This window comes from Garra rufa, chromosome 2 (assembly GCF_049309525.1).
Source record: "Garra rufa chromosome 2, GarRuf1.0, whole genome shotgun sequence".
Lineage (NCBI taxonomy): Eukaryota > Metazoa > Chordata > Actinopteri > Cypriniformes > Cyprinidae > Garra > Garra rufa.
Window position 1 is genome coordinate 41,829,865 of NC_133362.1, and position 25,477 is coordinate 41,855,341.

A 25,477-nucleotide genomic window follows, 5' to 3' on the forward strand; every position below is an offset into this window, starting at 1 on the left:
TGGAAGTTCAAACTCGGGGGCGCCATAGAAGTCCATTATATGGAGAGAAATCCTGAAATGTTTTCCTCAAAAAACACCATTTAATTACAACTGAAGAAAGAAAGACATAAACATCTTGGATGACTCCTTTAAGTGCGAAAAGTATTTTTTTTTTTAAATCTTAAACACACTTAAGTATTAAAAGTAAAAGTGCGAGTAAATGCAAAATGGAAAAGAAGCAAAAAATATATATAAAATGTTCATACACAGCTTGAGTAGCAAGATTGTGTTCAGTTTTAACTCTTTTTTCCATTTTTTTATTATTTCTGATTAAGAATAAGAAGCACTTCATCCGGTACTTAGTGTCTTTCATTCCAACATAAGAAAACATGTCTGGAATCTGCATCTGAAATAGCATTTACATGTATTCACACAGTTTAATGTATCTCAGATGGGACATGGATGCATTTAAACTGCGGTTACAAATGGATAAATTGGCCTAATGTTTTGTTTTTAACAAAAAACATTGAATACTGATATTTGAAAATATTTAAGACATAAAAAAGTCGAAATGTGAAATTAAAACCACCAGTATGTGGCAGCAAGTGACTGTTAATGAGTGAGTCATTGAGATTCAACCAATTCATTTAAATGGCTAATTCATTCAGGGACAACGCTTTTATCTCTGTTAATGAGTGAATCACTGAATCATTTTTATTAACAGATTAGTTCAAAAAGCTGATTCATTCAATAGGTAAACACTATCCATTGCTCAGAGACGCAAAACAGTGCTGTGATCTTGTTTGGAACTATTTTCGTTAGCAAAATTGAGCAAAAACAAGCAATATTAGGTCTAAAATGTAATTATTGCATGAGCAAAGGTGTTTTTAGGACCTCTAACTTGCAAGCGCCAGATCACTGATTCGTCAAACCTGCTTTCCCTGTTTTTCTGACTTCTGACTATTTTGTAGAAAGTAAAAATATGCTTTGGGGAAATGTATCGGAGTAAAAATATACATTTTAATTAGGAAATGTGATGGAGTAAAAGTAAAAATTAAAATATAAAAACTCAAGTAAAGTACAGATACTCCCAAAAAAAACTTAAGTACAGTAACGTATTATTACTTAGTTACATTACACCAATGGCTGTATTTCGGAGTTTTACATAGTATCGATGTGATTTGTGTCTTTCTTTATATATGACTACAATAGCTATAGAGTTTGGAGTCAAAGCCCAATACAAATATATACAAAATTATACAAATACGTGTTTCTTGTTTTAAAAACCTAAATTAGAATACTTTTAGTAAATTCTGGAATTTCTGTGTACATAATCTATTGCATGAATTGTTTTGTTCCTTATAATTTTTTATATATGTTTTATTTATGCATTAACTAATGTTTGAATTTAGCCAAAAAGTCTAGAATAAGGTTCTTGTTCTTTGTGTAATAAATTTATGTTGTGAGAACTAGTCCATATGGCGCAAGTTTTATGTGTGTTAATAATTAAATTTCCATTTATTACCATGTTTTTTGGAAATGCACTCTGGTTGTGTTATGATATTCTCTTTGAGTACCATAATATATGAATACCTTCCGGCTTCAAATACTAAGTTAAAAAATTAAATAAATACATAAAAAGGAAAGAAAACAATTTACGCTGCCGTTTAAAAGTTTGGGATCAGTACGTTTTTTAATGTTTTTTTTTTTTTAAAGAAGTATTTTCTGCTCATCAGGGCAAACAGTAATACTGTGAAATATTATTGCAATTTAAAATTGTGGTTTTCTATTTTAATATACTTTAAAATACAATTTATTCCTGTGATGCAAAGCTGAATTTTCAGCATCATTATTATGAATATTGAAAACAGTTGTGCTGCGTAAATTTATTTAATTAAAAACATTGTATTGTATTGTTATTTTTTATTTTTAAACCTGTAATACCTTTTCAGGATTCTTTGATGAATAAATTATCATAAAGAACAGCATTTCAAATAGAAATTGTTTGTAACAATATACACTACCGTTCAAAGTTTGGGGTCAGTGCGTTTTTTTATTTCTTTCTTCGAACTTGAACTTCAATGAGCATAAGAGACTTCTTAAAAAAAAAAAAAACATTCAAATTTATTCTGATCCCAAACTTTTGAACGGCAGTGTTTATTATATATGTGTTCTGCTGTTTCTTTGTTCTGAGAAATTATGACTGTTTTGCATTGCATGATTAAAGGAAGATAATATGAACTGGTTTACATGTGGTTCATTCCTAAATTTAGACTCAAGTTGGTTTTCAACAACATTAATTCTATACTGCGGACAGAGAGTTTCCTTTTATCGCAAATTGTTTTGACTAGGTGCAGCTTGTCTAAAAATAATAATTATATATAATATATGATTATAACTATATATCTACTTCATATTAAAAATAACCTGTCCATTAAAATCCAAATTTTAACCCCTATCTATGAAATTATGTTGATGACATTAGTCAAGGACAACATCTCAGACAAAGAATAAAACCACTCACAAGAAGCAAGATTTGCAATAAAATCCAGAATATTATGATAAGAGACTAAGAAAAACTTTGTATGCGATTGATTTGTAATTGATTAAACACTTTTGTGTAAACTGGTGTGTTTTATCTTTTCTCTGGTGACTGTTTAAGCTTAAAAGTTTAAGCCTTGCATACAGTGAACTCTAGCTTTGAGAACAGCACTTTTCATGTTACAGTATTCTGAGGATAAATCACTTAAGATAGTTCACCCAAAAATGAAAATTCTGTCATTAATTACTCATCATCATCATCATGTCGTTCCTAACCTATACGACCTTCGTTTATCTTCAGAAGACAAATTAAGATATTTATTATAAAATCTGAGAGCGTCCTGACCCAACTCCAATGTGTTCCAAACATGAACGAAGGTCTTTACAGGTTTGGAACATGATGAGGGTGTCTAATTAATTACAGAAATGTCATTTTTGGGTGAACTATCTCTTTAAGACAGAGCTTTCCTCTACAGGTCACTTTTGTTGAACAGTATGCCTGTCATAGACTGAGATTTAAAAAAAAAAAAAAACATAATTTTTATTTTATTTATTTATGAGCACATAATTATTTAAGGACAATTTGTCATATTAAAATTAAATACGCCAAAAATGCTGATCCTGCAAAGAGGTCCTATGTACAGAGTTCTTTGTGGGAATACACATCACATAACTAGCTGAAGTAAATGCATTTCTCCAAAACTACAAAAAGGATGCTGACATTTACTCTCATCTCATTGCAAAAGTCCATACACATGATCCAGCAAATGAGGCCTTCTTCAGTCCTAGGGAACAAGAAAAAAGAATTTACTTATGGCACAAATACCATCATCAATAACAGCAATCCTGTTCAAAAATGACACAAAAACTTCAACCAAATTGAAGTCTGCAATGAGGTGTTCAATGTTTTGAGCTTAAAGGAGTAGTTTACTTTCAGAACAAAAACTTACAGATAATGTACCCCCATGTCATCAAAGATGTTCATGTCTTTCTTTCTTCAGTCGTAAAGAAATGATGTTTTTTAAGGGAAAACATTTCAGGATTTCTCTCCATATAATGGACTTCTATGGTGCCCCCGAGTTTGAACTTCCGAAATGCAGTTTAAATGCAGCTTCAAAGGGCTCTAAATGATCCCAGCGGAGGAAGAAGGGTCTTATCAAGCTAAATGATTGTAAATGTTTTTAGAAAATAACCAATGTATATACTTTTTAACCTCTACACAGAGTACACACAGAGCTAGACAAGACAAGCATTTGAGGTTAAAAAGTATATAAATTGTAAATATTTTTTAAAAATAAGCAATCGTTTTGCTAGATAAGACCCTTCTCTCCTCGGCTGTGATGGTTTAGAGCTCTTTGAAGCTGCATTTTGGAAGTTCAAACTCGGGGGCACCATAGAAGTCCATTACATGGAGAAAAATCCTGAAAGGTTTTCCTCAAAAAACATAATTTCCTTACGACTGAAGGAAGAAAGACATGAACATCTTGGATGACAAGGGGGTGAGTACATTATCTGTAAATTTTTGTCCTGAAAGTGAACTACTCCTTTAAGATCAAAACATTGAACACCTCATTGCATATCACAGCAAGTAGCACCTGAAAACAAACAAAGCTAGACCTAGAACTAACTTAAACTTTGCAATGACCACTGTTTTATCTTTCTCTTTTTCCCCTCTAAACACAATATCCCTACCCTTAAATTAAAAACAGATCACATTTCTCACATTTATCTGGATGTGGCACTCTTTGCTTTCTCGGCTTGTGTTCCACAGCACTGCCCCCTGGAAAGCTCAATGTCTTTCTTTAAAACTGTGGGGCGCAGCACGTCAATGTCCCGTTCAAGGTGATTCAACAGCTCGCTGACGATATTTGGCGAGGCGTGGAAGTCAATGGAGAAGTATCCGCCGTGCGTGTGCCGAGAGTCGTGTTTTGAGATCTTGTAGGGCAGCCTGCGTTCGCCGAGGTTCTCCAGACCCCTGACCACAGCGCCGCGCTCGAACAGCGTCTCCACCGTGCGCCGCAGGACAGCCGCGGTCTCCGGCCTCTGCATCGCCTTCAGGACCAAACACAGCTCATACCGCGGCATCTTCCGAAGCTGTTCGAACGGATGAACCACGGAGCTTAGTAAAAGTAAATGACCCTCGGTGGGAAGCTATCAGAGAGCCTGAAGTGCATGCGTGACTTCTTCAAGGAGATACTGTGGAGACCCACGTGGAGGTTGATATAGTGCGCCACCTACAGCATGGGAGTATTATATTTTATACCTCATGATGACATTTAAAGGAACACTCCACTTTTTTTGGAAATAGGCTCATTCTCCAACTCCCCCCGAGTTAATAAGTTGAGTTTTACCGTTTTGAAATCCATTCAGCCATTCTCCTGTTCTGGCGATATCACTTTTAGCATAGCTTAGCATAGATCATTAAATCTTATTAGACCAGTAGCATTGCGTTCAAAAATTACCAACGAGTTTCCATATTTGTCCTATTTAAAACTTGACTCTTCTGTAGTTATATCGTGTACTAAGACCGGTGGAAATGCAAAGCTTCAATTTTCTAGGCTGATAAGATTAGGAACTACTCTCCCATTCCGGCGTAATAGTCAAGGAAGTTTGCTGCTGTAATATGGCTGAAGCAGGAGCAGTAATACCACGCAGCACATGTGCAAATGCTAAACTAGCTGGGAACTCATTTCTGATAATACTCCGCCTGCTTCGGCCATATTACGGCAGCAAACTTCCTTGACTATTACGCCGGAATGGAAGTGTAGTTCCTAATATTATCAGCCTAGAAACTCGCAGCTTTGCATTTCCACTGGTCTTAGTACACGATATAACTACAGAAGAGTCAAGTTTTAAATACAACAAATATCGAAACTCGTTGGTCATTTTTGAACGCGATGCTATTGGTCTAATAGGATTCAATGATCTATGCTAAGCTATGCTAAAAGTGATATCGCCAGAACAGGAGAACGGCTGAATGGATTTCAAAACAGTAAAAATCAACTTATTAACTCGGGGGGAATTGGAGAATGAATTTCCAAAAAAAGTGGAGTGTTCCTTTAAAACGAATTTGGAGATGTGATTACACCTTGGTGCTGTCAAATCGATTAATCGCGTTTAATCGCATCCAAAATAAACGTTTGCGTTTACATAATATGTGTGTGTGTACTGTGCATATTTATATGTATACATTTAAGAAATATTTACACGTATATGTTTTACATTTATATTATGTATAAATATAAATCGCTGCATTGGAATTTTAAGGTTCTGTCTGCATTCTGAGCACTTTTGAGATATTAAGCTTCAAAGTTTTTGTGTTCCATAGACTTTTGTAGATTGAACCACTGATCTATAACAGAGAATTATAATCATCAGTGTTGGGGAAAGTTACTTTTTAAAGTAATGCATTACAATATTAAGTTACTCCCTAAAAAAGTAACTAATTACTACTTTTTATGGAAAGTAATGCGTTACATTACTTTTGCGTTCCTTTTTAAATTTGGGCAGGGCTTGCTTGTTTGTTTTTAATATAAAAAGTATTTTGGGCAAATGTAAAAGCCTTTTCACACCAAAAGCCTCAGGCTTAGAGAAAAGTAAATTCACGTCTGTACAGTAGACCGCAGAAGAAAAAATGTCTTCAGCAATAAAAAAAGGAAAACAAATGTTAGATTATCTTGAGTAATTTTTCATTTTTCAATCAGTATGGATGAATTGGATAATTGAAGGTCGGCAGGAAAGACATCGGTTAATAAAATGGGATAAAAAACATAAAGGATATTTGTATTATTTAACATATTTAATTATTGCAGGTTTGCATTGAATTTCACTGTTTTTATTCATTTTGAGGAATACTGTATCTTTTTTTTAGTGAATGAGAAAAGTAACTCAGATATTTTCTTGTCAATAAAAAAGTAATGCGTTATAGTTACTTGGAAAAAGTAATATTATTACGTAACTTGCGTTACTTGTAATGCGTTACCCCCAACACTGATAATCATTGCATAGATCAGTGGATAGAACCCTTTTGTTTTCTAAAAAAAGGCCCAAAAGAAACGTCACATAAGTTGTCACAGAATAATAATAAAATGTCAGATAGAACTTTATAATTCCAAGGCGGTGAAATATATATTCTGTATATTTCTTAAATACATGTATGTATATTTAACATATATTTAAGATATATATTTGAGCGTGCACACACACACACATATATTGTGTAAACACAAACTTTTATTTTGGAAGCGATTAATCGTGATTAATTGATTTGACAGCACTGGTAAATATATATATATATATAAATAAAATCTTGCCTACTTGTGTTATTGTCCATGAAAAAAATAAACATAGTTTATGTCGTTACAAGATATGGGATAAGTTCATAATGTAATATTTTGGCTTTGCAGCAATTATTTAAAAGTAAAACATTATTTGGTACATGCATTTCATTTTTAAGGCCTCTAAATGATCGAATTATGTTAAAAGTGAAAAATGTAAATATAAAATAGGTTATTAATCATCATTGTTTTGCATTGTGTAATATAATTTGCCCACCACCATTAAAACCACAGAGCTTTATTCATAAAAATAAGCATTTAAATATCATCTTACTTAGATATATTAGGAGATGGAATGACATACTGTTATAAATGTTATTTATGTACATTACAAGCTACCAGATTTTCATCTGAATTTCATTCTAAGCCATATAAATAATAACTTCTGCACCAACCTGTATATTTTTGATCAGTTTGGGCTTCAGAATAAATTGAGGTGCTTTTTTTGAGCATAAACTTGTTAATAAAAGTGTTAGGGATAGTACATGTGCAATATCTTTAAAATGTAATTCGTTTACCTTATTTGGCAGTACAAATGTATTACATTAAGTATGAAAGGTGAATTGTTTCCACTTTATGGGTGATTTTGGGCAACAGCTGACATCTCGAGTAAGACATTTTCTAATGTGAGGATATTAATACCTCCAATAACAAGATTTAGAATGTGTCGGACAGCTTTATAACTGGGATGTATTTTCAAAAGGTAAAGCAATTTAGGAGAAATGCTTTTCACAACCAAACTACAATCTCTACAGGAAGATTAAATCCCTGAGAAAGAAAGAAAGAAATTGTTCAGTAAGTCAGAAAGAAATATCAAACCTTTATCAAACCATTCTTTTTTAAATATACTCTTGTTTTTAGACAACACAAATTGTTTATTCCATAGTATACATGAATGTGGAGAGAAAGTATGTAAAGGCTATAAAGTATTTTTAAATGCGTAATGTGATCGTGTACGTAGTGTGACGTACTTACTGTGCGCCATTTTCAGGGACTCCACATGACGGTGAAATAGCCAATCGTGCTCCTCCTCCACACGAGTGCAACGAAGATGGCGCAGGACGGTACGGTGCCCAGCGATCTCTACCAGCATGTGTACTCGTTTCTCGTGGATAATAAGTTCGCCAAAGCTGCGAAAGAATTTTTAAAGCAGGCTAAAGTGGTAAGAGACATTTTACGTCTTTATTAAAGCCCCTCGCGTGCGCGGCAGTAGTAGTCCTGTAATACGCCGATCGGCGCGCGTACATCTGCACACGCGTGGGAACTGACACGCAGTTTGTGTGGAACACGTGTTTCCAGCTGGTGTATAGACTGTGTTTAAATACGTTTAATTTCTGTCGGGTTTTCTATCTTTAAGACTGGTGTTATTACATCTTAGTTTTTGTTAAATCGTGTATCGTGTTCTTGTCTGTATAAGATTAATTAAACTCATGATTTTAAAGATTTTCCCCCCGAACGGGTTAAGTATTGTCTGTAGTCTTCTAGATAAGAGTAATAAAATTATACAGCATAACAGATGACAAAACAACAACAAAAAATGTAAAGGGAGAACAAAGGCCAAGGGTAATCAAATTAAACAAAGCAAAAATGTAAACTTAACCTAAGTAACTGATTCACACACGTGTTTTGTGGCCACAGAAGTCTTAGCTTTTTGATTTAACGTGTCTCTGCCACTAATAAGATTACAAAGTTGTGGTTTCTACTAATAACTGTAGTTTTTATATAACTTTTTAAGTTTTATAGTATTTAAGTTATATACAATATTATACCAATGTACAATTTTTGTTTATTCTCAATAGAAACCTCAAGATCAAAATGAGGACAATCTACTGGAGATCTTCAATTTTTGGGTGAAGTATGTACAAGCTATGTCTTATAATTGTTTGAATGGCAACTGTAGGTGACTCTTGGCCATATACCAGTAGTTTTGCAGTCATTTCCACTGTGTACACATAGTGTACTTACTATGATTTGCTTGCTCAAGGTCCCCAGAAACCAAAAAGCGTAAAGCGGTCACCAGTGGCCCTGCAGCGGTCAACGGCCCATCAGCCAAGAAGGCAAAGAAAGATGCGGAGAGTTCAAGTAGTGAGGACTCCAGCAGTGAAGATGAAACTCCTGCGAAGAAAGTCGTACAAGGTACATAGCTGTTTTTGCTTGGTCAAAAATGCAATAAAATCAGTAATACTGTGAAATATTAGAATTGAACTGTTTTCTATTTAAATATATATTTTAAAATGTAATTTATTCATGTGATGCAATGCTGAATTTTCAGAAACATAATTTGAGTTTTCGTGTCATGTGATCCTTCAGAAATCATTGTAAAATACATGTTACAAAGAAACATTTTATAATGTCAATGTTGAAAATGTAAAAAGCACATCCTTCCTGAATATAAGTATACATTTTTTACTTTCAAAAGAACTAAATATCTTACTGACCAGCAATTTTGCACAGTAGTCTGTTTAATCATTGCCTTAAGTGTTAACTTCTACATATTAAAGTATTGAACTAAATGTTGTAAATGTATTTAACAGTGAAAGCTCCTGCTCCAAAGAAGCCAGCAGCTGTAGCTGCTAAAAAGAGCAGCAGCTCTGAAGACTCCAGTGAGGATGAAGCTCCGGCTAAAACAGCAGCAAAGGTCAGGAAGCTGCATGCTGTTTACAAGAGCGTGTGTAGTATTACTCTGCTAGGATGCCTTTTCTGAATCTGCATCTTGTTTATTTGTTGTGCAGAAGCCTGCAGCTGTGAAACCTGCAGCTCCAGCCAGGAAGAAAGACACCAGTTCTAGCAGTGAGGAGTCAGACTCTGAGGAGCCGGCCAAAACTCCAGCAAAAGGTGAGCTGAAGCATGAGTTCATATTCTTAATGTACCGGAAATCCCCTAAAACAAAAATCTTTTCAAAAATCCCTCCATTCAAAATTACACCGCTCCGCTCACATACTCTGCTGCAGCCCAGACAAACGTTATTAGAGACCGTTGTTAGAGCCATTATTTACCTCAGCTGACAGCGAGACCGGCCAATGTTGGAGACCCGGCCGCTAATGGAGTACAGGCCAATATTAGAGGATTTACGGTACTTCAAGTGTAATTACACAGTCAGTTGCATGTTCAAAGTGTTGATCTGTGGTCTCCAGGGGCAAAGGCCAAGCCTGTGGTGGGGACCCCTAAACCGGCATCCACTCCAGTGTCAGCAGCTAAGAAGAAACAGGACAGTAGCAGCAGTGAGGACAGCTCTAGTGATTCTGAGGACGAGGCTCCAGCTAAGGTACTTTTCCTAAATTCTTTGTTTGCAGTTTTCACATTACTGGATTTAATGGCTGTCTAATCAATTAAGTTAATAAAACTTTAATAATTTATGAGAGTTGCAACCATAATGAGGCCTATAATGTGTTTTATTCTTTTAAGAATTAAAATAATTTGTTTTCCTGTGTAGTATTCACAGTTTACAGTTTGATCCAGTTATGTTCCTCTTTCTTCTTTACAGACTGCAGTAAAAGCACCAGTCCAGGCGAAGACCCCTCCAGCCAAACCTGCAGCCCCTGCAGAATCCAGCAGTGAGGAGTCATCCTCAGAGGAGGAAAATGCTCCTCCTGCTAAGAAAACCAAGACTGGTATTACTGTTTTTCTATCAATTTGGTTGGTCTTAAAGGTGCAGTAGGAGATGGGGTTTGCAAGCTTGTATTGGTTTTCCCAAACAGCCAATATAACAGTGGTTTTGGACTTTATAATGACAACTGTTACCACAAGTGCAGCATTAAAGTCAGTGTAAAGTCAATTCAGAGAATTGTTTCTAAACACATTATAAATGTATTTAAACACTAGTTTTACATATAATACATTTCTAAAGTTGGAAAACTTAAAGAATACTTTAAAACATGACAAAAATACCACATTTCTATTTCTTTAATAGAGTCCAGATTAGGGCTACCTGATTATGGCAAAAATCATAAAATCGTCATAGTGGAACCGCCTACTACAGAAATTGAATGTAATTATTTGAATGTAAAATAAAACGGTATTTTCAATGTAAGAATTAAACATGCTTTGGTGCTTATTAAAACTACAAAAGTCCTTTATTCAAGAGCAGTGAGTGATTTTTTTTTTTTTTTTTTTTTTTTTTTGGTATTTTTACGTTTTATTAATATTAAGCACAGAGACAGCAGAAAGAATATCATTTGTTGCCGCTTTAAGCGCCACACAGATCCTAAATAAACACTGTTGCGCACGTATTCTCATTCTCAACTGTTTATGATCATTTAAGACGTAACTGACAAGGGTTTACATAAATAATCACCAAGCGCCTCGTTTTGAAATATTTTTGAGTGTATTTGGCCGTTTATGCGACCCTTGAGTTAATAACTCAAGATAACTTTACATGTCCGTGTTCTGCTCTGTCTCTGAGCGCAAGTTCTCTTTCTCGCTTTTAAAAACACATTAAAGAAACATTAATCAAGCACGTCCCGTTTTATGAAAGTCACTTCACATGATTTTGCTGATTTGAATGTGAAATTAGGCTTTAATGGAGGAGCGAACGCACACCACGGGAAAAGGGGGCAGAATGTGGCGCAATAGTTTCATCTCGATTACTGTATTTTCATGATCGTTTGAAGCTGAAATCGAAACTAAATTTCGATTAATTGCACAGCCCTAGTGCAGATATTGTATGCTTTGTTTTTCTTGGTCAGCTGACTTGATTGTGAATCTTATTATTGTAATGCTGCTTTTTTTTTTTTTTTTTTTTTTTTTTTTCTCTCTCTGGTTTGAATGAGAATCACTTTATTAAAGGCAATGTATCAATGTTCATTATGTAGTTCTACCTATCTACCTGCCCACCTGCATGCATGTGACTTTTCTTAGAGTAAAATAGTTCCTTGAACTTTTCAATATTGTTTGCTTCCAGCAGCTCCTGCCAAGATTGTGACTCCCAAAGCTAGCGCTAAGAAGGACTCATCCAGTTCTGACAGCTCTGGTACTACCCTCTCTGCAGATTATCACCTCTTAATTGTTTTTAGACTCATTTTGTTTCACAGAATGCTAATAAACTTTTTTTTTTCCCCTCAGATTCAGACTCGGAGGATGAAGCGAAGAAACCAGCTGCCAAAACTGCACCGGCTAAAGCACCTACAAAGGTCGTTCCTGCTCAGAAAAAGGACTCTTCAAGTTCAGATTCTTCAAGCTCAGAGGATGAAGCAGCAAAGCCAGCTGCCAAAGTCACACCTGCAAAAAAAGTCACTCAAGCTAAAGTCACACCTGCTAAAGTCACCCCAGCTGCAAACAAGTCTTCATCTTCAAGCTCTGAAGACTCTGATGAGGAGGAGGCCAAGAAACCCGCCTCTAAAGCGGTCCCGGTTAAACCTGCGCCAGCCAAGAAAATGCCGGCGAAAGTCAAACCCTCTGCAAAAGAGTCATCTTCATCTAGCTCTGAGGACGACAAACCGGCTGCAAAACCAACTCCCGCCAAGGTGGTTCCTGCTAAAGCTGCTCCTGCTAAAGCTACTCCCGCTAAGGCTGCTCCTACAAAAAAGACCCCTGCTAAGAAAGACGATTCCTCAAGTTCAGGTCAGTTGTCATCACATCCATAAAGATATAGACATTTGCATGTAATCATTATTTACCTGCCTTCATGTCTTTTGCAACATGTATCACTGGCATATATTGAACACAAATAGACATGTTAAGAAGAATGTTCATGATGCTTTTTTTCTATTCAAAGAAATCGATAAGTTTCTCCTTCTGGGCCCATTATTTCTAAAGCCTTAGGCTACCAAGTTTGTAAAAAAGCTTAAGGCTTTAGAAATAATGGGCCCAGAAGGAGAAACTTATCAAATACAATTTTTTTTTTCTCAGTATTTTTAACTGGAAATAACTTGGGCTACCAAGTTTGTAAAAAGAAAGCTTAAGTTATTTCCAGTAAAAAATACTGAGAAAAAATGTATGTATGTATGTAATGTTTTTAAGCACACAAACTTCCATGCAATTAAAACTGCTTATTTCAGTGAATGTCACAAATATCAAGCTAAACCAGTAGCACTACTGACAGTGTAGTGTAAACCAGGCTGAAGATGAAAAAGAGGAACAGATGAACCAAATCAATCAGTCAGTTAAGCTGAAACCACTTCAATTGATTCAAACTTGTGACTTTAATTTCAAGTGATTCACTAACAAAAAAACAGAACATATTAAAAGAGCTATTTATTTTTGAGTTTCAACATTAGCGTGAAATTATATATATACAAATTTTTTTTAAAAACCATTGCATCGCAACATGATTCACGGTTTCAAAGTGCTCTAATCAGATTGCATATCGCAAGTCATTTGATTTGGATCAGGACTTCGGAGAGCTTTCACAAATCATTTGACTTAGATTGGAACTTTGCGTGTCACGCAACATTTAATTCAGACTTTGCATACTGTGAATAAATTGATTTAGATCAGAACCTCATGTGGCATTTCGCCAATCCTTTGATTTAGATTAGAACTTCACAAATCATTTAATTTAGATTGGAACTTTGGGTGCTTTTCATTTCTTATTTTTGCATCCTCGTTTCCTTTCCTTGCTTCCTTTCCTCGCGTCTTAGCTCCACTCCCCTAGGATACGAAGGAAGGATTTAAGAAAAGGAAATGAGGATGGAGGAATCAAAGGAGGAACATTGGAATATTCTTGACCACTCAAGCGTCACTTCAAAGCGTCATCAGCTGCGCTAAAGGGATCTGCCCATATGTTGTTAAAGTTCGTTATTTAAGGCATTCATAATAATTATTAACAAAGCAAGATGCCCTGTTTAAATATATGACATTATTTACACTGCAAAGGTAAAATATAAAAGTAAATTATTATGACATATCAGAAGGGGGAGGAGTGCGTCACGTTTAGTCGATAAAACACTTCCGCATAGGATACACCCGCGTATCCTCAAGACTCCTCAGGAAGCCTCCTCATGGTCCAATTAACGAATTGAGATGTCCTACAAGATGACTGAGCTCAATCGGTTTCCGGGTCATAGGATGGAGGACGGAGGAGCGAGGAAACGAGGAGGGATATTGAAAAGCACCCCTAGTATCACGAATTTCATTCAGATCAGGACTGCATATCACTAATAATTTTACTTGGATAGGAACTTTGCGTGTTGTGAATTGTTTTAGATTGGAACCTCATGTTGTGTATCACAAATCATTTTATTCCGTTTGGGACTTCAAATCACATCACAAATCATTTGATTCAGATTGGGACTTCAAATAATGTAAAGCAAATCATTTGACTTAAATCAGGACTTTGGAGCGGGATTGCAAATCATTTGACTGAGATCAGGACTTTTGAGCAGGATCGCAATCATTGTGTTTTATTTTTTTTGATAATCATATGAAAGCATAAACATTATTTTTAATAAAATGAAAAATAAACCCTTTTAATTTTTGGCAAACAAAAAGAGGTTTACTGTTAAAATAAATACATGGAGGAAAAATTGTATTCAGTATAAAACATTTAAAAAATAATTGTAGTATTTTTTTTTTTTTCTACAATTAAGTGGTTAATCTTGTTGTAATATTTATTTTTTTATCATTGTTTTATGTCAATTAACGGGGTTAGTAGCGGGATTTAGATGTCTATGGGGGGGGGGGGGTTGCAGATGAAAAGAACGATTGGATCCCCTGGGATTTCCTAATTTCTAAAGGTTAATAATTAAAAAAAACTGTTAATAATTAGTTAAACAGAAGTTTATTACATTAATTTAACACCATATACAACAGCCTACTTGCTGCACAGTCTGCAACTTTTGTTAGGGCACCTTATTTTGCAACATATTATTGATATTTAACAAATCTATTTCTTTCTCTCCCTGACCTTGTCTTTCTGCTTGAGCAGCACTAGTTGAAGCCTGAAAATATTGTAAAAAGTAACATAACTAATTACACTGGTCGGACTAAGCTCTGTTTCAGACTGATACCTCCGGTTCAGGATGGTCCTCATCCTCAACACGTGCCTTTTTCTTGATTGAAGCAGCAAACATTCAGTGTAAGAGTAAAGAAACAACATAATTTATAATACGTTTATTTGATTCACAGCTGCTACACATAGTGTTTTGACCTCGACAACCCAACTAGGCTAGCTTACATTTTACCGCAAACTTGCGACTAGTTAACTTTCTAAAGAAGGCGCAATCGCGTTTGCTAAGGGTCGGGACTTACAGTAACATCAACACACTGAAACTATTGTATTCAGAATATAAAATATTTTATAGCACCTTTCGCCAGCCGTCTTCTCTCCACAGATGATCCAGACAGATGTGGTGTGCACGGAGGGGAGGGGCTGTGTGCGTTTGAGGGAGAGTGAGTGACAGAGAGATGAATAGAGAGTATGGAAAGGAAATGCAGTTGAACGAATTCGCTGCGTGTTTTAAATGGCGTACCAAAGAATAACGAAACGCAATATGTGACGGTCGGTATTGATTTTATATTTTTTTTTGGTCGGTGTTGAATCTGTGGCGGTCGGAATTTAATCTGTGGCGCACCGCCACAGATTCGTCTATGTGTGGGAAACACTGGTATGCGTGTAATAAAAAAAATGCGTCTCTGCCATTCATACATACAGAGGCAAACAAAACATGCAAGATTCATATTTAAATTGTCTTTTTGCATTTCAGTTTTCACAGACACTAGTCCATATCGCGATTTGAATTAAGTGGCAGACCAACTTTTGATTTATTAATCCAGAAATCAATGAATTCCTTGGCTTTCCGCGCTATAGTAAATTCCGTTTTTATGAATGGAGTCTGCGATCCCATCTGTGTTTTCGTCGAGGAGATATTGTGAACGCGTGACCATGTAGAGACAGAAATGACGTGCCTTTGCGTAAAAAAGATAAATAACATAAGCCAATTTAGTTTGTTTAATAAAAGAACAATGTATAGACCTGTTCTATAGGAAAGATAACCTTAAATGACTTCTATTGTGATCTGGCGCTATATCGAAAATAGAATGAACTTGACGTTCAAGGGGGTTGGGGGGGTGCCGTTGGATTAATAATAATTAATAATTCGTTAGATTTATATAGCGCTTTTCTAGACACTCAAAGCACTTTACAGTGTCAGGGGTATCTCCTCATCCACCACCAGTGTGCAGCATCCACCTGGATGATGCGACGGCAGCCGTTGTGCGCCAGAATGCCCACCACACACCAGCTTAATGGTGGAGAGGAGACAGAGTGATGAAGCCAATTGGAATATGGGGATGATTCAGAGGCCATGATGGTCAGAGGCCAATGGGCAAATTTGGCCAGGATGCCGAGGTCACACCTCTACTTTTTAATGACCACAGAGAGTCAGGACCTTGGTTTAACGCCTCATCTGAAGGACGGTGCTTTTTGGAAGTATTCACTATACTGGGGTGCTAGGACCCACACAGACCACAGGGTTAGCACCCCCTGCTGGCCTCACTAGCACCTCTTCCAGCAGCAACCTAGTTTTCCCAGGAGGTCTCCCATCCAGGTACTGACCAGGCTCAGCGCTGCTTAGCTTCAGTGGGCGACCAGCCTTGGGCTACAGGGTGATATGGCTGCTGCTAAATGGTAGGGGAAACACTGTGACCTTGTGTTTGTTTTAGTCACATGTAAGTAACTCACCGCTGCTGCACCGTCTTCCATTGTCGAAGTGAATGTGTATTGCGTGGTTACGTAATGTGCAACGTCACGTGATCTCAATTGCGATTAAGATGATAGACCAAAATCTCTTATCGGTTGACAAATTTCTACCGGTTAATCATGTCTACCGGTGTATCGCCCACCCCTAATTGGAACTTTGTGAATTATTTGATTAAGATTTGAACTTTATATGCTATATCGCAAATCATTTGATTTAGATCGGAACTCTTGCATATAGCAAACCAGTTGATTAGGAATAGAACTTCAGAGTGGGTTCTTGAATCATTCCATAAAGTCCTTAAATCCAAAAAGTAGTCATTAAAATCCTTAAGTCCTAGAATTTTATTTTACAGGATCTGTACGAGCCCTTTAAAAGTCATACTGGTTGTAAATGGAAGTGAATAAAGGTCTAGAGAAATAGAGTATTACATTACAGCATTTGAGTGCTGTTTATCAATCTTATATTAGCTAATGGATCCATTTTATCTCTCACAGATTCAGACAGCTCTGAAGATGAGGCACCAGCTAAACCAGCAGCGGCATCCAAGCCTTTGAGCACTCCTAAACCTGCCGCCAAGCCTGCTGAATCCAGCTCTGACTCGGACAGCTCTTCAGATGAAGAACCTCAAAAGAAACCTGCCTCCACACCGACATCTAAACCTGCTACCCCAGCAAAACCTGCCGCAGCCAAACCAACCGGTAAACCAGCAGAAAGCAGCTCAGACTCTGACAGCTCTTCAGATGATGAGGAACCTCAAAAGAAAGCCACCCCCAAACCAGTATCCAAACCTGTTACTGCCTCAGCCAAATCTACCCCAACTGCTAAACCTTCCGCTAAAGCAGCTGAAAGTAGTTCAGACTCTTCAGACAGCTCATCAGACGAGGAACCACAAAAGAAAACCACCACCACACCAGTATCCAAACCTGGTACCCCAGCTAAACCTGCAGCTAAACCTGTAGCTAAACCTGCAGCTAAACCTGCAGCTGCAGCTAAACCAGCTGATAGCAGTTCTGACTCTGAATCCGACAGCTCTGATTCTGAAGACGAGACTCCGGCTGCTAAGATGGGTAAACCAGCAGCAGCGGCTGCTGCTACCAAGAGCCCTGCCTCTGCATCCAAACCTCCTGCTCCAGCCAGTAAGAAAGCTGAATCCAGCAGCAGTGATTCGGACAGTTCCAGCGAAGACGAGAAGAAAGGAAAAACTACTGTGACGCCCAAAGCAGCAGCAACTAAGCCGGCCGTGACTCCAGCGAAGAAAGCTGAGAGCAGTAGCTCTGATTCTGACAGCTCAGAGTCTGAGACAGAGGCCAAGAAGACTCCCGCCAAGCCTGTAGTCGCCAACGGAAAGGCTGCAGCAAAAACGCCCACCTCCGCAGCAAAGACGCCGGCTAAAAAGAAAGCAGAGTCTTCATCCTCGGGCGACAGCAGTTCTGATGAGGAGGAGGCACCTAAAACACCAGCTGTGAAAACACCACCTGCTAAAAAAGCACAGGCTGCTAAGGCCAAAGCAGACAGCAGCTCGTCTGAGGACTCGTCATCTGATGAAGAGGAAACAGCGGCGCCCAAGACTCCTGTCACAAACGGTATTCGCAGTACTCAATATCTTATATATCGATATCAAGGTGTTTTTGTGAGTTCCTGGGTGAGTTCTTATTACTTTTAAATAGGGCTGTCATGGTAGTTGAGTAATTGGTCGATTATTTTTACAATTAAATAAAATAGATTTAAGTGAAAAGTAGCCTTTAAAATGACTTAAAATACATATATAATAACAATGAGGCAATGATAATTAGTTCAAATAAAGTATCAAAAGCAAGTAATCATGAGGTTTTATTGATCAAAACTTAAAATACAATGTGTTATGAACAGTAGAGCTAACGTACATTACGCATAACAAATGACTGCAGAGGGCATCAACAGCCTGACCATTGTTTTCACTGCAATCTAATCCTTGTTAAATATTGACTAAACATTTAATTCACATGTCCACTTAATCTTTAATATTTGGCCATTTATTTATAACGTGCTATAGCCACTAATTTCTGAGTATGTTTTACAAGGGTTTGAGCTTTTATTTTGAAATCATGATAAACGGTTAGCATATTGATGTATTCGGTGTTGGCGTAGGTTTATAAGTGATATCAGTTACAAATCTGATGAAATGGCGTACGTTGCGTTACCAGATGAATGTTATAATAAACCCAAATTCAACAATATGCAGAGATGGAGTTTGAGACGTTTTAAACATGTAAGTGATAACAGTTTGTGTAGAGACATAAGTTTGATGTTTAATTTGACATTCTGAAAATGTGAGTGCAACACTCGTAGATGTACATTTAGTGCATGTTTACATAGGAAAAAAACGATTGAGATGCACCAAAGTTGTTTTAAAGCCATGTTTCGAATGAAAGACATGGGAGAAAGTTGCATATAGTGGGTTGAACTGCCTAACACGTTTTTTGACCCCACATTTTCAAATGGTTGTATCTCGGCCAAATATTGTCCTATCATAACAAACCAGCGTGTTTATTCAGCTTTTCAAAAAACCCTAAGGACCCTTAAAGTTTTGTGGTCCAGGGTCACATATGATTATTTGAAATGCCGTCTGTGTAAGATGCTCAGTTAATTTTGGAACGGGGCCATAAAAGCCACCCATCCAAACAAATGTCATATTGCTTGTGGCAGGTTTAGTCAACACGCTCGGATCAGATTGGAAAATAGGGCATTTGTTCCATCTGGTTGTCGAGTTGGGGCACGGTGTCACACTGCCACCAGTGTAAAACTGTTGACATTTTTCATCATTCTTCTAAAGCATTTAGCCTTCAGCACTTGTAAACCACTCACTTTTTTTTTTTTTTTGCTTCCCTCTTCTAGGCACACAGAGCAAAAAAATGGGGACAGAGGAAAAAGCAGCAACACCCAAGAATAAAAACATCACCACATCCACACCTCAGACATTTCCAAGAACCAAACAGAAGGTAAAGGGCTGTGACTGTGAGCATGTTTTTGTTGATGTTGACTCTTGTACAGTGCATATTCAAAAACACACCCAGGGGTCAGTTTGGGAATCTAAAGGTGGGTGATTCTAATTTCAGGCAAGATATGACTTGCATATAACACTGAAATTGATAAATGATGCCATTGTTAATGGCTGACAGTCATCACAATGTTGAGCCTGCATCGTGATTCCCGTGTTCGAAAAGTAAAGGACGTGTGGAGTTGATCCAGTGACTCCTGCTTTTGATGCAGGTTTTTTCATTTTCGAAACACAAAGATATTTTTAATGAATTCGGAGTGATTTCTCCACAAAATCGGAATGTCTCCATAAAAACGGACACTTCAAAAGATTTAGAAAAACATTGTAAAAGAAATCCATATGAATCAAGCCATTTAATCCATGTCTTTCATTAGAATTAGGTTTCTGTCTGATAGACAAGTTTATTAGGGCTGCCCTCTGCAAAGATTTGTCTGGTCAACTTGTTAATTTCAAGCATAAGCAATGTTCATTAATGCACCAGCAGATATAATACTTATGAATGTGAAAAACAGCAAGTAGACCGCATTAACATTTGAATAATTATTGATAAACTAGTGCTTGCTTTGTTTTCGTCGACATTGTATTTCGTACGGATTACATTTCCCCCGGTTTCACAGACAAGGCTTAAGCCTAGTCCTAGACTAAAATGTAAGTCTGAGCTGTTTCAACTGAAATAAAATTGCACTGATTGATTTTAAAATATATCATTGCCTTTGTTTTGTTTTAAGGTGCACACCAGTAATGTTTAAGCATGTTTATAAAAATTACTTAAATGTCCTAATTGAACCATGGCCTAATCCTGGTTTAGTCTAAGCCCTGTCTGGGAAACCAGGCCATAATCTAATAAAAGTAATCATTTCACTCTCTATAGATGTATATATTTTTTTCTTGTCTGTAAGGAGAGTATACATGAAGCTTAGAAGTTTCACACTCAAGTTCACAGACGCCGAGACGACAGAAAGTGCATCCTGCTTTCATTAATTTACAAAAGTGCAACATTTCGTTGTTATTCTGAGTGCATACAAATAAATGTGGAGTCTTTACAGATTCAAAAGATGTATTCCTTTTATCTGTATGACCCAAAATTTAGTATTTTAAGAGCAGTTGAACATGCTACTGTTTAGGCTACGTCTACATTAATCCGGATACATTTGAAAACGGAGTTTTCGTTTTAAAACGCTCTCCGTCCACACTAGCGTTTCCAAGCGTTTTCCAAAAGATTCTCGTCCACACTGAAACGTAGGAAAATGTCAAATTCGCCTTACTGCGCATGCGTAAAGCCTCCAATTATACAGAGGTAATAAGTTTTCACGCAATTCTTCTGCCGGGATCATTTACGGAAATATCTCATCGTTCACTGACGCGTATATATCGCGCTCATTCATATTTTATCTGAAAAGCAGTTGTCGTCATGTTTTGCAGGACAGCAACTGTGAGTAAATTTTTTGCCATCATTTTAGGACTGTAATTTGAAGAGTGTACAAGGTAAATCTCTTTAGCAGCAGTGTGACAGTGAATAGCACAGTTACTGCTGTAAACATATCTATTGGTACAATATGCGTCACATGACTAAATATGCGTCATCGTTTTCAAAAGCCTCCGTTTTCACAGTCCACACTACAACGTGAAAACGGCGTTTTCAAATTTATCCACTTTGGAGAGCGTTTTCAAAAAGCTCAGTTTTCCTTGACTAAAACGTCGTCTCAGTGTGGACGGAAGGCCAAAACGGAGAGAAAAAGATGCGATTTCAAACGAAAACGTATTAGTGTGGACATGGCCTTAGCTTCCACACTCCTTACAGACACTTGAGTAGCGCACATTTTTATAGGTTAACAATAGACTGAGTGTGTGAGCCATGTGAACTTGCCACTACATACTTGCTTTGGATGTTCTACCCGATGTACTGTATTACCACATAGACCAACCATTAAAGGATTAGTTCACTTTCAGATTTTTTTCTTTTTTTTTTCCAGATAATGTACTCACCCCCTTGTCCAAAATGTTTGTCTGTCTTTCTTCAGTTGTAAAGAAATTGTTTTTTGAGGGAAAACATTTCAGCATTTCTCTCCATTTATTGGATATGTATGGTGCTCCCAAGTTTGAACTTCCAAAATGCAGTTTAAATGCAGCTTCAAAGGGCTTTAAACAATCCGACGAGGAAGAAGGGTCTTATCTAGCGAAACGATTGGCTATTTTCAAAACAAATTGACAATTTATATACTTTTTAACCTCAAATGCTCATCTTGTCTCATCTCTGGGGTGAGTAGTCTGTGTGATCCATGAGTGTCAAAATTCCCATCTCGTTTTCTTTTTGGGGGCACCATACATATCCATTATATGGAGAGAAGTCCTGAAAAGTTTTCCTTCAAAAACATAATTTCTTTACAACTGTAAAAGTGAACTAATCCTTTAATGATCTGTCTGTCGCGGTGCGACTAAGAACATTTTGGTCGACCAAGCCTCTTCTCGTAAACTAACGATTATTTGACTATAAGGGGGCAGCCCTTAAGTTTATAGCTCTTAGCACAAGCAAGAGTTTCACATTCCACAGTAGGAAGCTGCGCACTGGCATATAGACACTACCCACGTTTTGGATATGCACTAGTGCTTAAATGCATTTTCTGTTTCTCTGTTGTGTGACTTATAAAGGAAACCAATGCTCCTTTCCGTAGAGTAAGAGGGGAAGAAATTGAGGTGGACCCCCGCCTTGCAGACAATTCATTTGATGCAAAGGTAAGGCGTTAAAGCACTATACATGCACAAAGGCAATCTCCATGCAATAAATGTTTGTTTCATTCATTTGACGACTCTGTTATTTACTTCCAGTTGGGATCCAACGGTGACTGGGGCCATAAGGCCAACAACGTGCTTAAATTTACCAAGGGCAAATCTTTCCGACATGAAAAGACCAAGAAGAAGCGTGGCAGTTATTGTGGTGGAGCAATCTCCACCTCTGTGAACTCCATTAAGTTTGACAGTGAATGAGATCACAAACTAAATGAACTCAATGAACTCTCCATGTCTGTCTTTCCTGTTAATTGCAATATCAGCTCTAGAAAGCACTGCTTTGACCTGTCTACCCTCTGTTCCTGCACGACTGCTGGAGTACTATTGACACCGTTCTGTACTATTGGGCTGGCATTGACTGAAGAAGGCAGGAATAGAGGGGTTAGGTGAGGTGTATGGTTGTCTTTTTTTTTTTTTTTTTTTTTAAGTATTCATTCAATCTTCCATGCAGTTAGAGACGGTGACCACATGGTGGCGCCAGTTCATTACGTTTAGGCCTTTTGATGAGATTGTATGTAAAATGTGATTTTTGGCTTTACTGTAAAATGTTTGGCTTGACAAATTATATACGGTTGTTCTAACAGGTAATTGTTGTTATGCTTCGCATGACGGAGGGATTTTCTTTTTTTATTAATATACATCAAAGAAATTTCATTATGGTTGCGTTAACATTTTGTGAGCCTATCCGTGTATCTTGAGCCTAGTAATTTGTCTCATTTAAAGAAGCCGTGTAGGTATTGACTCCGCCCACTTCTGTTTGACGGACACTGGAGGAACTCCTCTGAAATGCATCAGTCGTCATCATTCGGTTTTAGTTTTAATATTTTATGGTTTCATATCTGTGCTACGCAGGATTTTGTAATTTGGTCTCCTATATGATCAGTCTTATAAATGTTATTAAAACTTGGACTGAAACTCAACTGTTTTTGAGTGTATTTGATCAAGTTCTGTTTTAAGAGCTAAGCTGTGTCCTTGGTTACACATTTTAATACATACTAATACAATTTTAGGTTAAATGTTTTAAATTAAAACAATATGCCACAAGTTGCAAGTAATCAAGCTACAGGTTTGCCTAAAATAAGACTGCACTCAAGACAGTTCTAATTTAGGAGCGTTTAATGAAAGTTAATGGGCCAGTACTGGGTTGAATCAATCTGAATAATTGTTCACTGATTCCACTTTTGCTTAAATCCTCCTGCCACTGAGGCAGTTGTACTTGAAGTTCAGAGCCATTGTTATATCAACTACCAACCTATAAACACACATTTTACATGTTTTGCTGACTAAAACTTATCTAATATTTACAACTGAGTGTTCAACCAAGTTCAAATTGATTTGGTTGTTCAGTGTTTCAGTGTTCAGTTTGTGATACCCAAATCCATTTGTGCTGTTAGTGATGGATTATATTTGTATGAAACAAAGTTGGCTTTATGAATTTCAGAATTTGACTTAATGTATTTTTTCACTGATAAAATAGCATCAGAAATACAATAACAAATGTAGAATCTACAACATGTAATCCAGCTTCTTGTATCGCACCCAAGGAAAAACTGTAGTGCTTTACAATCATAGGAAAGGAAGAGCTAAATAAATGTATCACTGCATCTAAACCAACATGTTTATTAGGTCCTGTACCGATTAAATTACTGAAAGAGTTCTTACCTGGAGCAGAAGAACTGCTTCTCAATATTAACTAGTTATCTTTAGGTCACGTCCCGAAACCCTTCAGGCTGGCGGTTATTAACCTTCTTATTAAGAAAACAACTAGATCCTAGTGAACTGGTAAATTACAGACCCATTTCAAATCTTCTGTTTATGTCTAAAATAAAAAAGCCATTTCTGCTTAATTGTGCTTCTTTCTGCAAAAAAAAAAGATCTATGAAGAATTTCAATCAGGTTTCAGGCCCATAGCACGGAAACCTGCACTTGTTGAAATTACAAATGACTTGCTTCTTGCATCAGACCAAGGCTGCATTTCATTGCTAGTTTTATTTGATCTTAGTGCTGCATTCAACACGATGCAATGGCTTGCGAAGGTATTCATACCCCTTTAGTTTGTTCACGTTTTACACTGACCAAAATTAAAAACGCAACACTTGTTTTTCTCCTATTTTTCCTGAGCTGAACTCAAAGATCTAAGACCTTTTCTATGTACTGTTGTGTTCAAAATAATAGCAGTCCAACATCACTAACCAGATCAATCACTGTGTTATAGAAATTATATTTCTACATGGCAAAAACTTTACTAGTAGGTGTACTAGAGTAATAAGAAACTAACAGACCCAACAGTCATGATATGCATGCTGCTGATTCTGTGTAATTGAATCATTAATTGAAAAGGGCATGCTCAAAATAATAGCAGTGTGGAGTTCAGTTAGAGAGGTAAAATATTCTGTGAAAAAACTGGTGTCAAACAAGTTGCTCTTATTTAAGGATGGAGGCAGCAAATGCTGTACTGTGCATTTCTCTGAAAATCTCTGTAAAATGGTTGTTACAGACATTGTTCAGAAGAACAGCGTACTTTGATTAAAAAGTTGATGAGAGGACAAAACATTAAGAAGTGCAGAAAATGAAAGGCTGCTCATCTAAAATGATATCTAATGCTTTAAAATGGCAACCAAATCCAGAAAGGTGGAGAAGAAAACTTAAAGCTACCATTCAATTGAATCAAAGAATAGCCAAAATGTCAAAGACTCAGCCAATGATCAGCTCCGGGGTGATCAAAGAAAGTCTTAATTTATCTGTGAGTACTGTAACAATTAGAAGACGCCTATGTGAAGCCAAGCTATCGGCAAGAAAACTCTGCAAAGTCCCATTGTTGAAATAACGACAGGTGCTGAAGAGGTTACAATTTGCCAAAGAACACATTGACTGGCTTAAAGAGAAATGACACAATATGTTGTGGACTGATTGGAACTTTTTTGGATTTAGGGGCCACAGACAGTTTGTCAGGTGACCCCCAAACACTGAATTCAAGCCACAGTACACTGTGAAGTCAGTGGAGCATAGTGGCGCAAGCATCATGAATTCTCATACTGTGGTGCTGGGTGTATTTATCACATTCCAGGGATCGTGGATCAGTTTGAGTACATCAAAATACTCAAAACAGCCTTATGCTGAAGAGGAAATGCCCTTGAAATGGATTTTTCAACAAGACA

The 25,477-nt window shown here is 37.0% G+C and overlaps 2 protein-coding genes across 4 annotated transcripts; one reads left to right on the forward strand and one right to left on the reverse strand.

Moving 5' to 3' along the window:
• Positions 1-3,055: 3,055 nt before the first annotated feature.
• Positions 3,056-4,720, reverse strand: mrps6 (mitochondrial ribosomal protein S6). Its single transcript, XM_073835205.1, has 2 exons — positions 4,244-4,720; positions 3,056-3,305 (listed from the first exon to the last, which is right to left on the reverse strand). The coding sequence occupies exon 1, from the start codon at positions 4,603-4,605 to the stop codon at positions 4,246-4,248; it is 360 nt and encodes a 119-aa protein (XP_073691306.1). The 5' UTR covers positions 4,606-4,720; the 3' UTR covers positions 3,056-3,305; positions 4,244-4,245.
• A 3,183-nt stretch (positions 4,721-7,903) lies between these two features.
• nolc1 (nucleolar and coiled-body phosphoprotein 1) lies at positions 7,904-23,239 on the forward strand. Of its 3 annotated transcripts, none has more exons than XM_073835206.1 (13): positions 7,904-8,019; positions 8,657-8,712; positions 8,842-8,993; positions 9,392-9,495; positions 9,590-9,692; positions 9,992-10,122; positions 10,342-10,468; positions 11,758-11,826; positions 11,919-12,416; positions 16,990-18,078; positions 19,370-19,473; positions 22,182-22,265; positions 22,359-23,239. In XM_073835206.1, exons 1-13 carry the CDS (start codon positions 7,909-7,911, stop codon positions 22,515-22,517), a joined length of 2,787 nt encoding a protein of 928 aa, XP_073691307.1. In that variant the 5' UTR covers positions 7,904-7,908; the 3' UTR covers positions 22,518-23,239. The 3 variants fall into 3 exon arrangements, with proteins under 3 accessions (XP_073691307.1, XP_073691308.1, XP_073691309.1); XM_073835207.1 differs by having other exon boundaries at positions 11,761-11,826; XM_073835208.1 differs by having other exon boundaries at positions 22,205-22,265; positions 22,359-22,496.
• Positions 23,240-25,477: the final 2,238 nt, after the last annotated feature.

Coding starts and splice junctions, on each gene's coding strand:
- mrps6 (XM_073835205.1), bottom strand. CDS start 4,605: ATGCCGCGGTATGAGCTGTGTTTGGTCCTGAAGGCGATGCAGAGGCCG.
- nolc1 (XM_073835206.1), top strand. CDS start 7,909: ATGGCGCAGGACGGTACGGTGCCCAGCGATCTCTACCAGCATGTGTAC. Junction 10,469..11,757: donor TGCTAAGAAAACCAAGACTG/GTATTACTGTTT, acceptor GTTTGCTTCCAG/CAGCTCCTGCCAAGATTGTG. Junction 18,079..19,369: donor CAAGACTCCTGTCACAAACG/GTATTCGCAGTA, acceptor TCCCTCTTCTAG/GCACACAGAGCAAAAAAATG.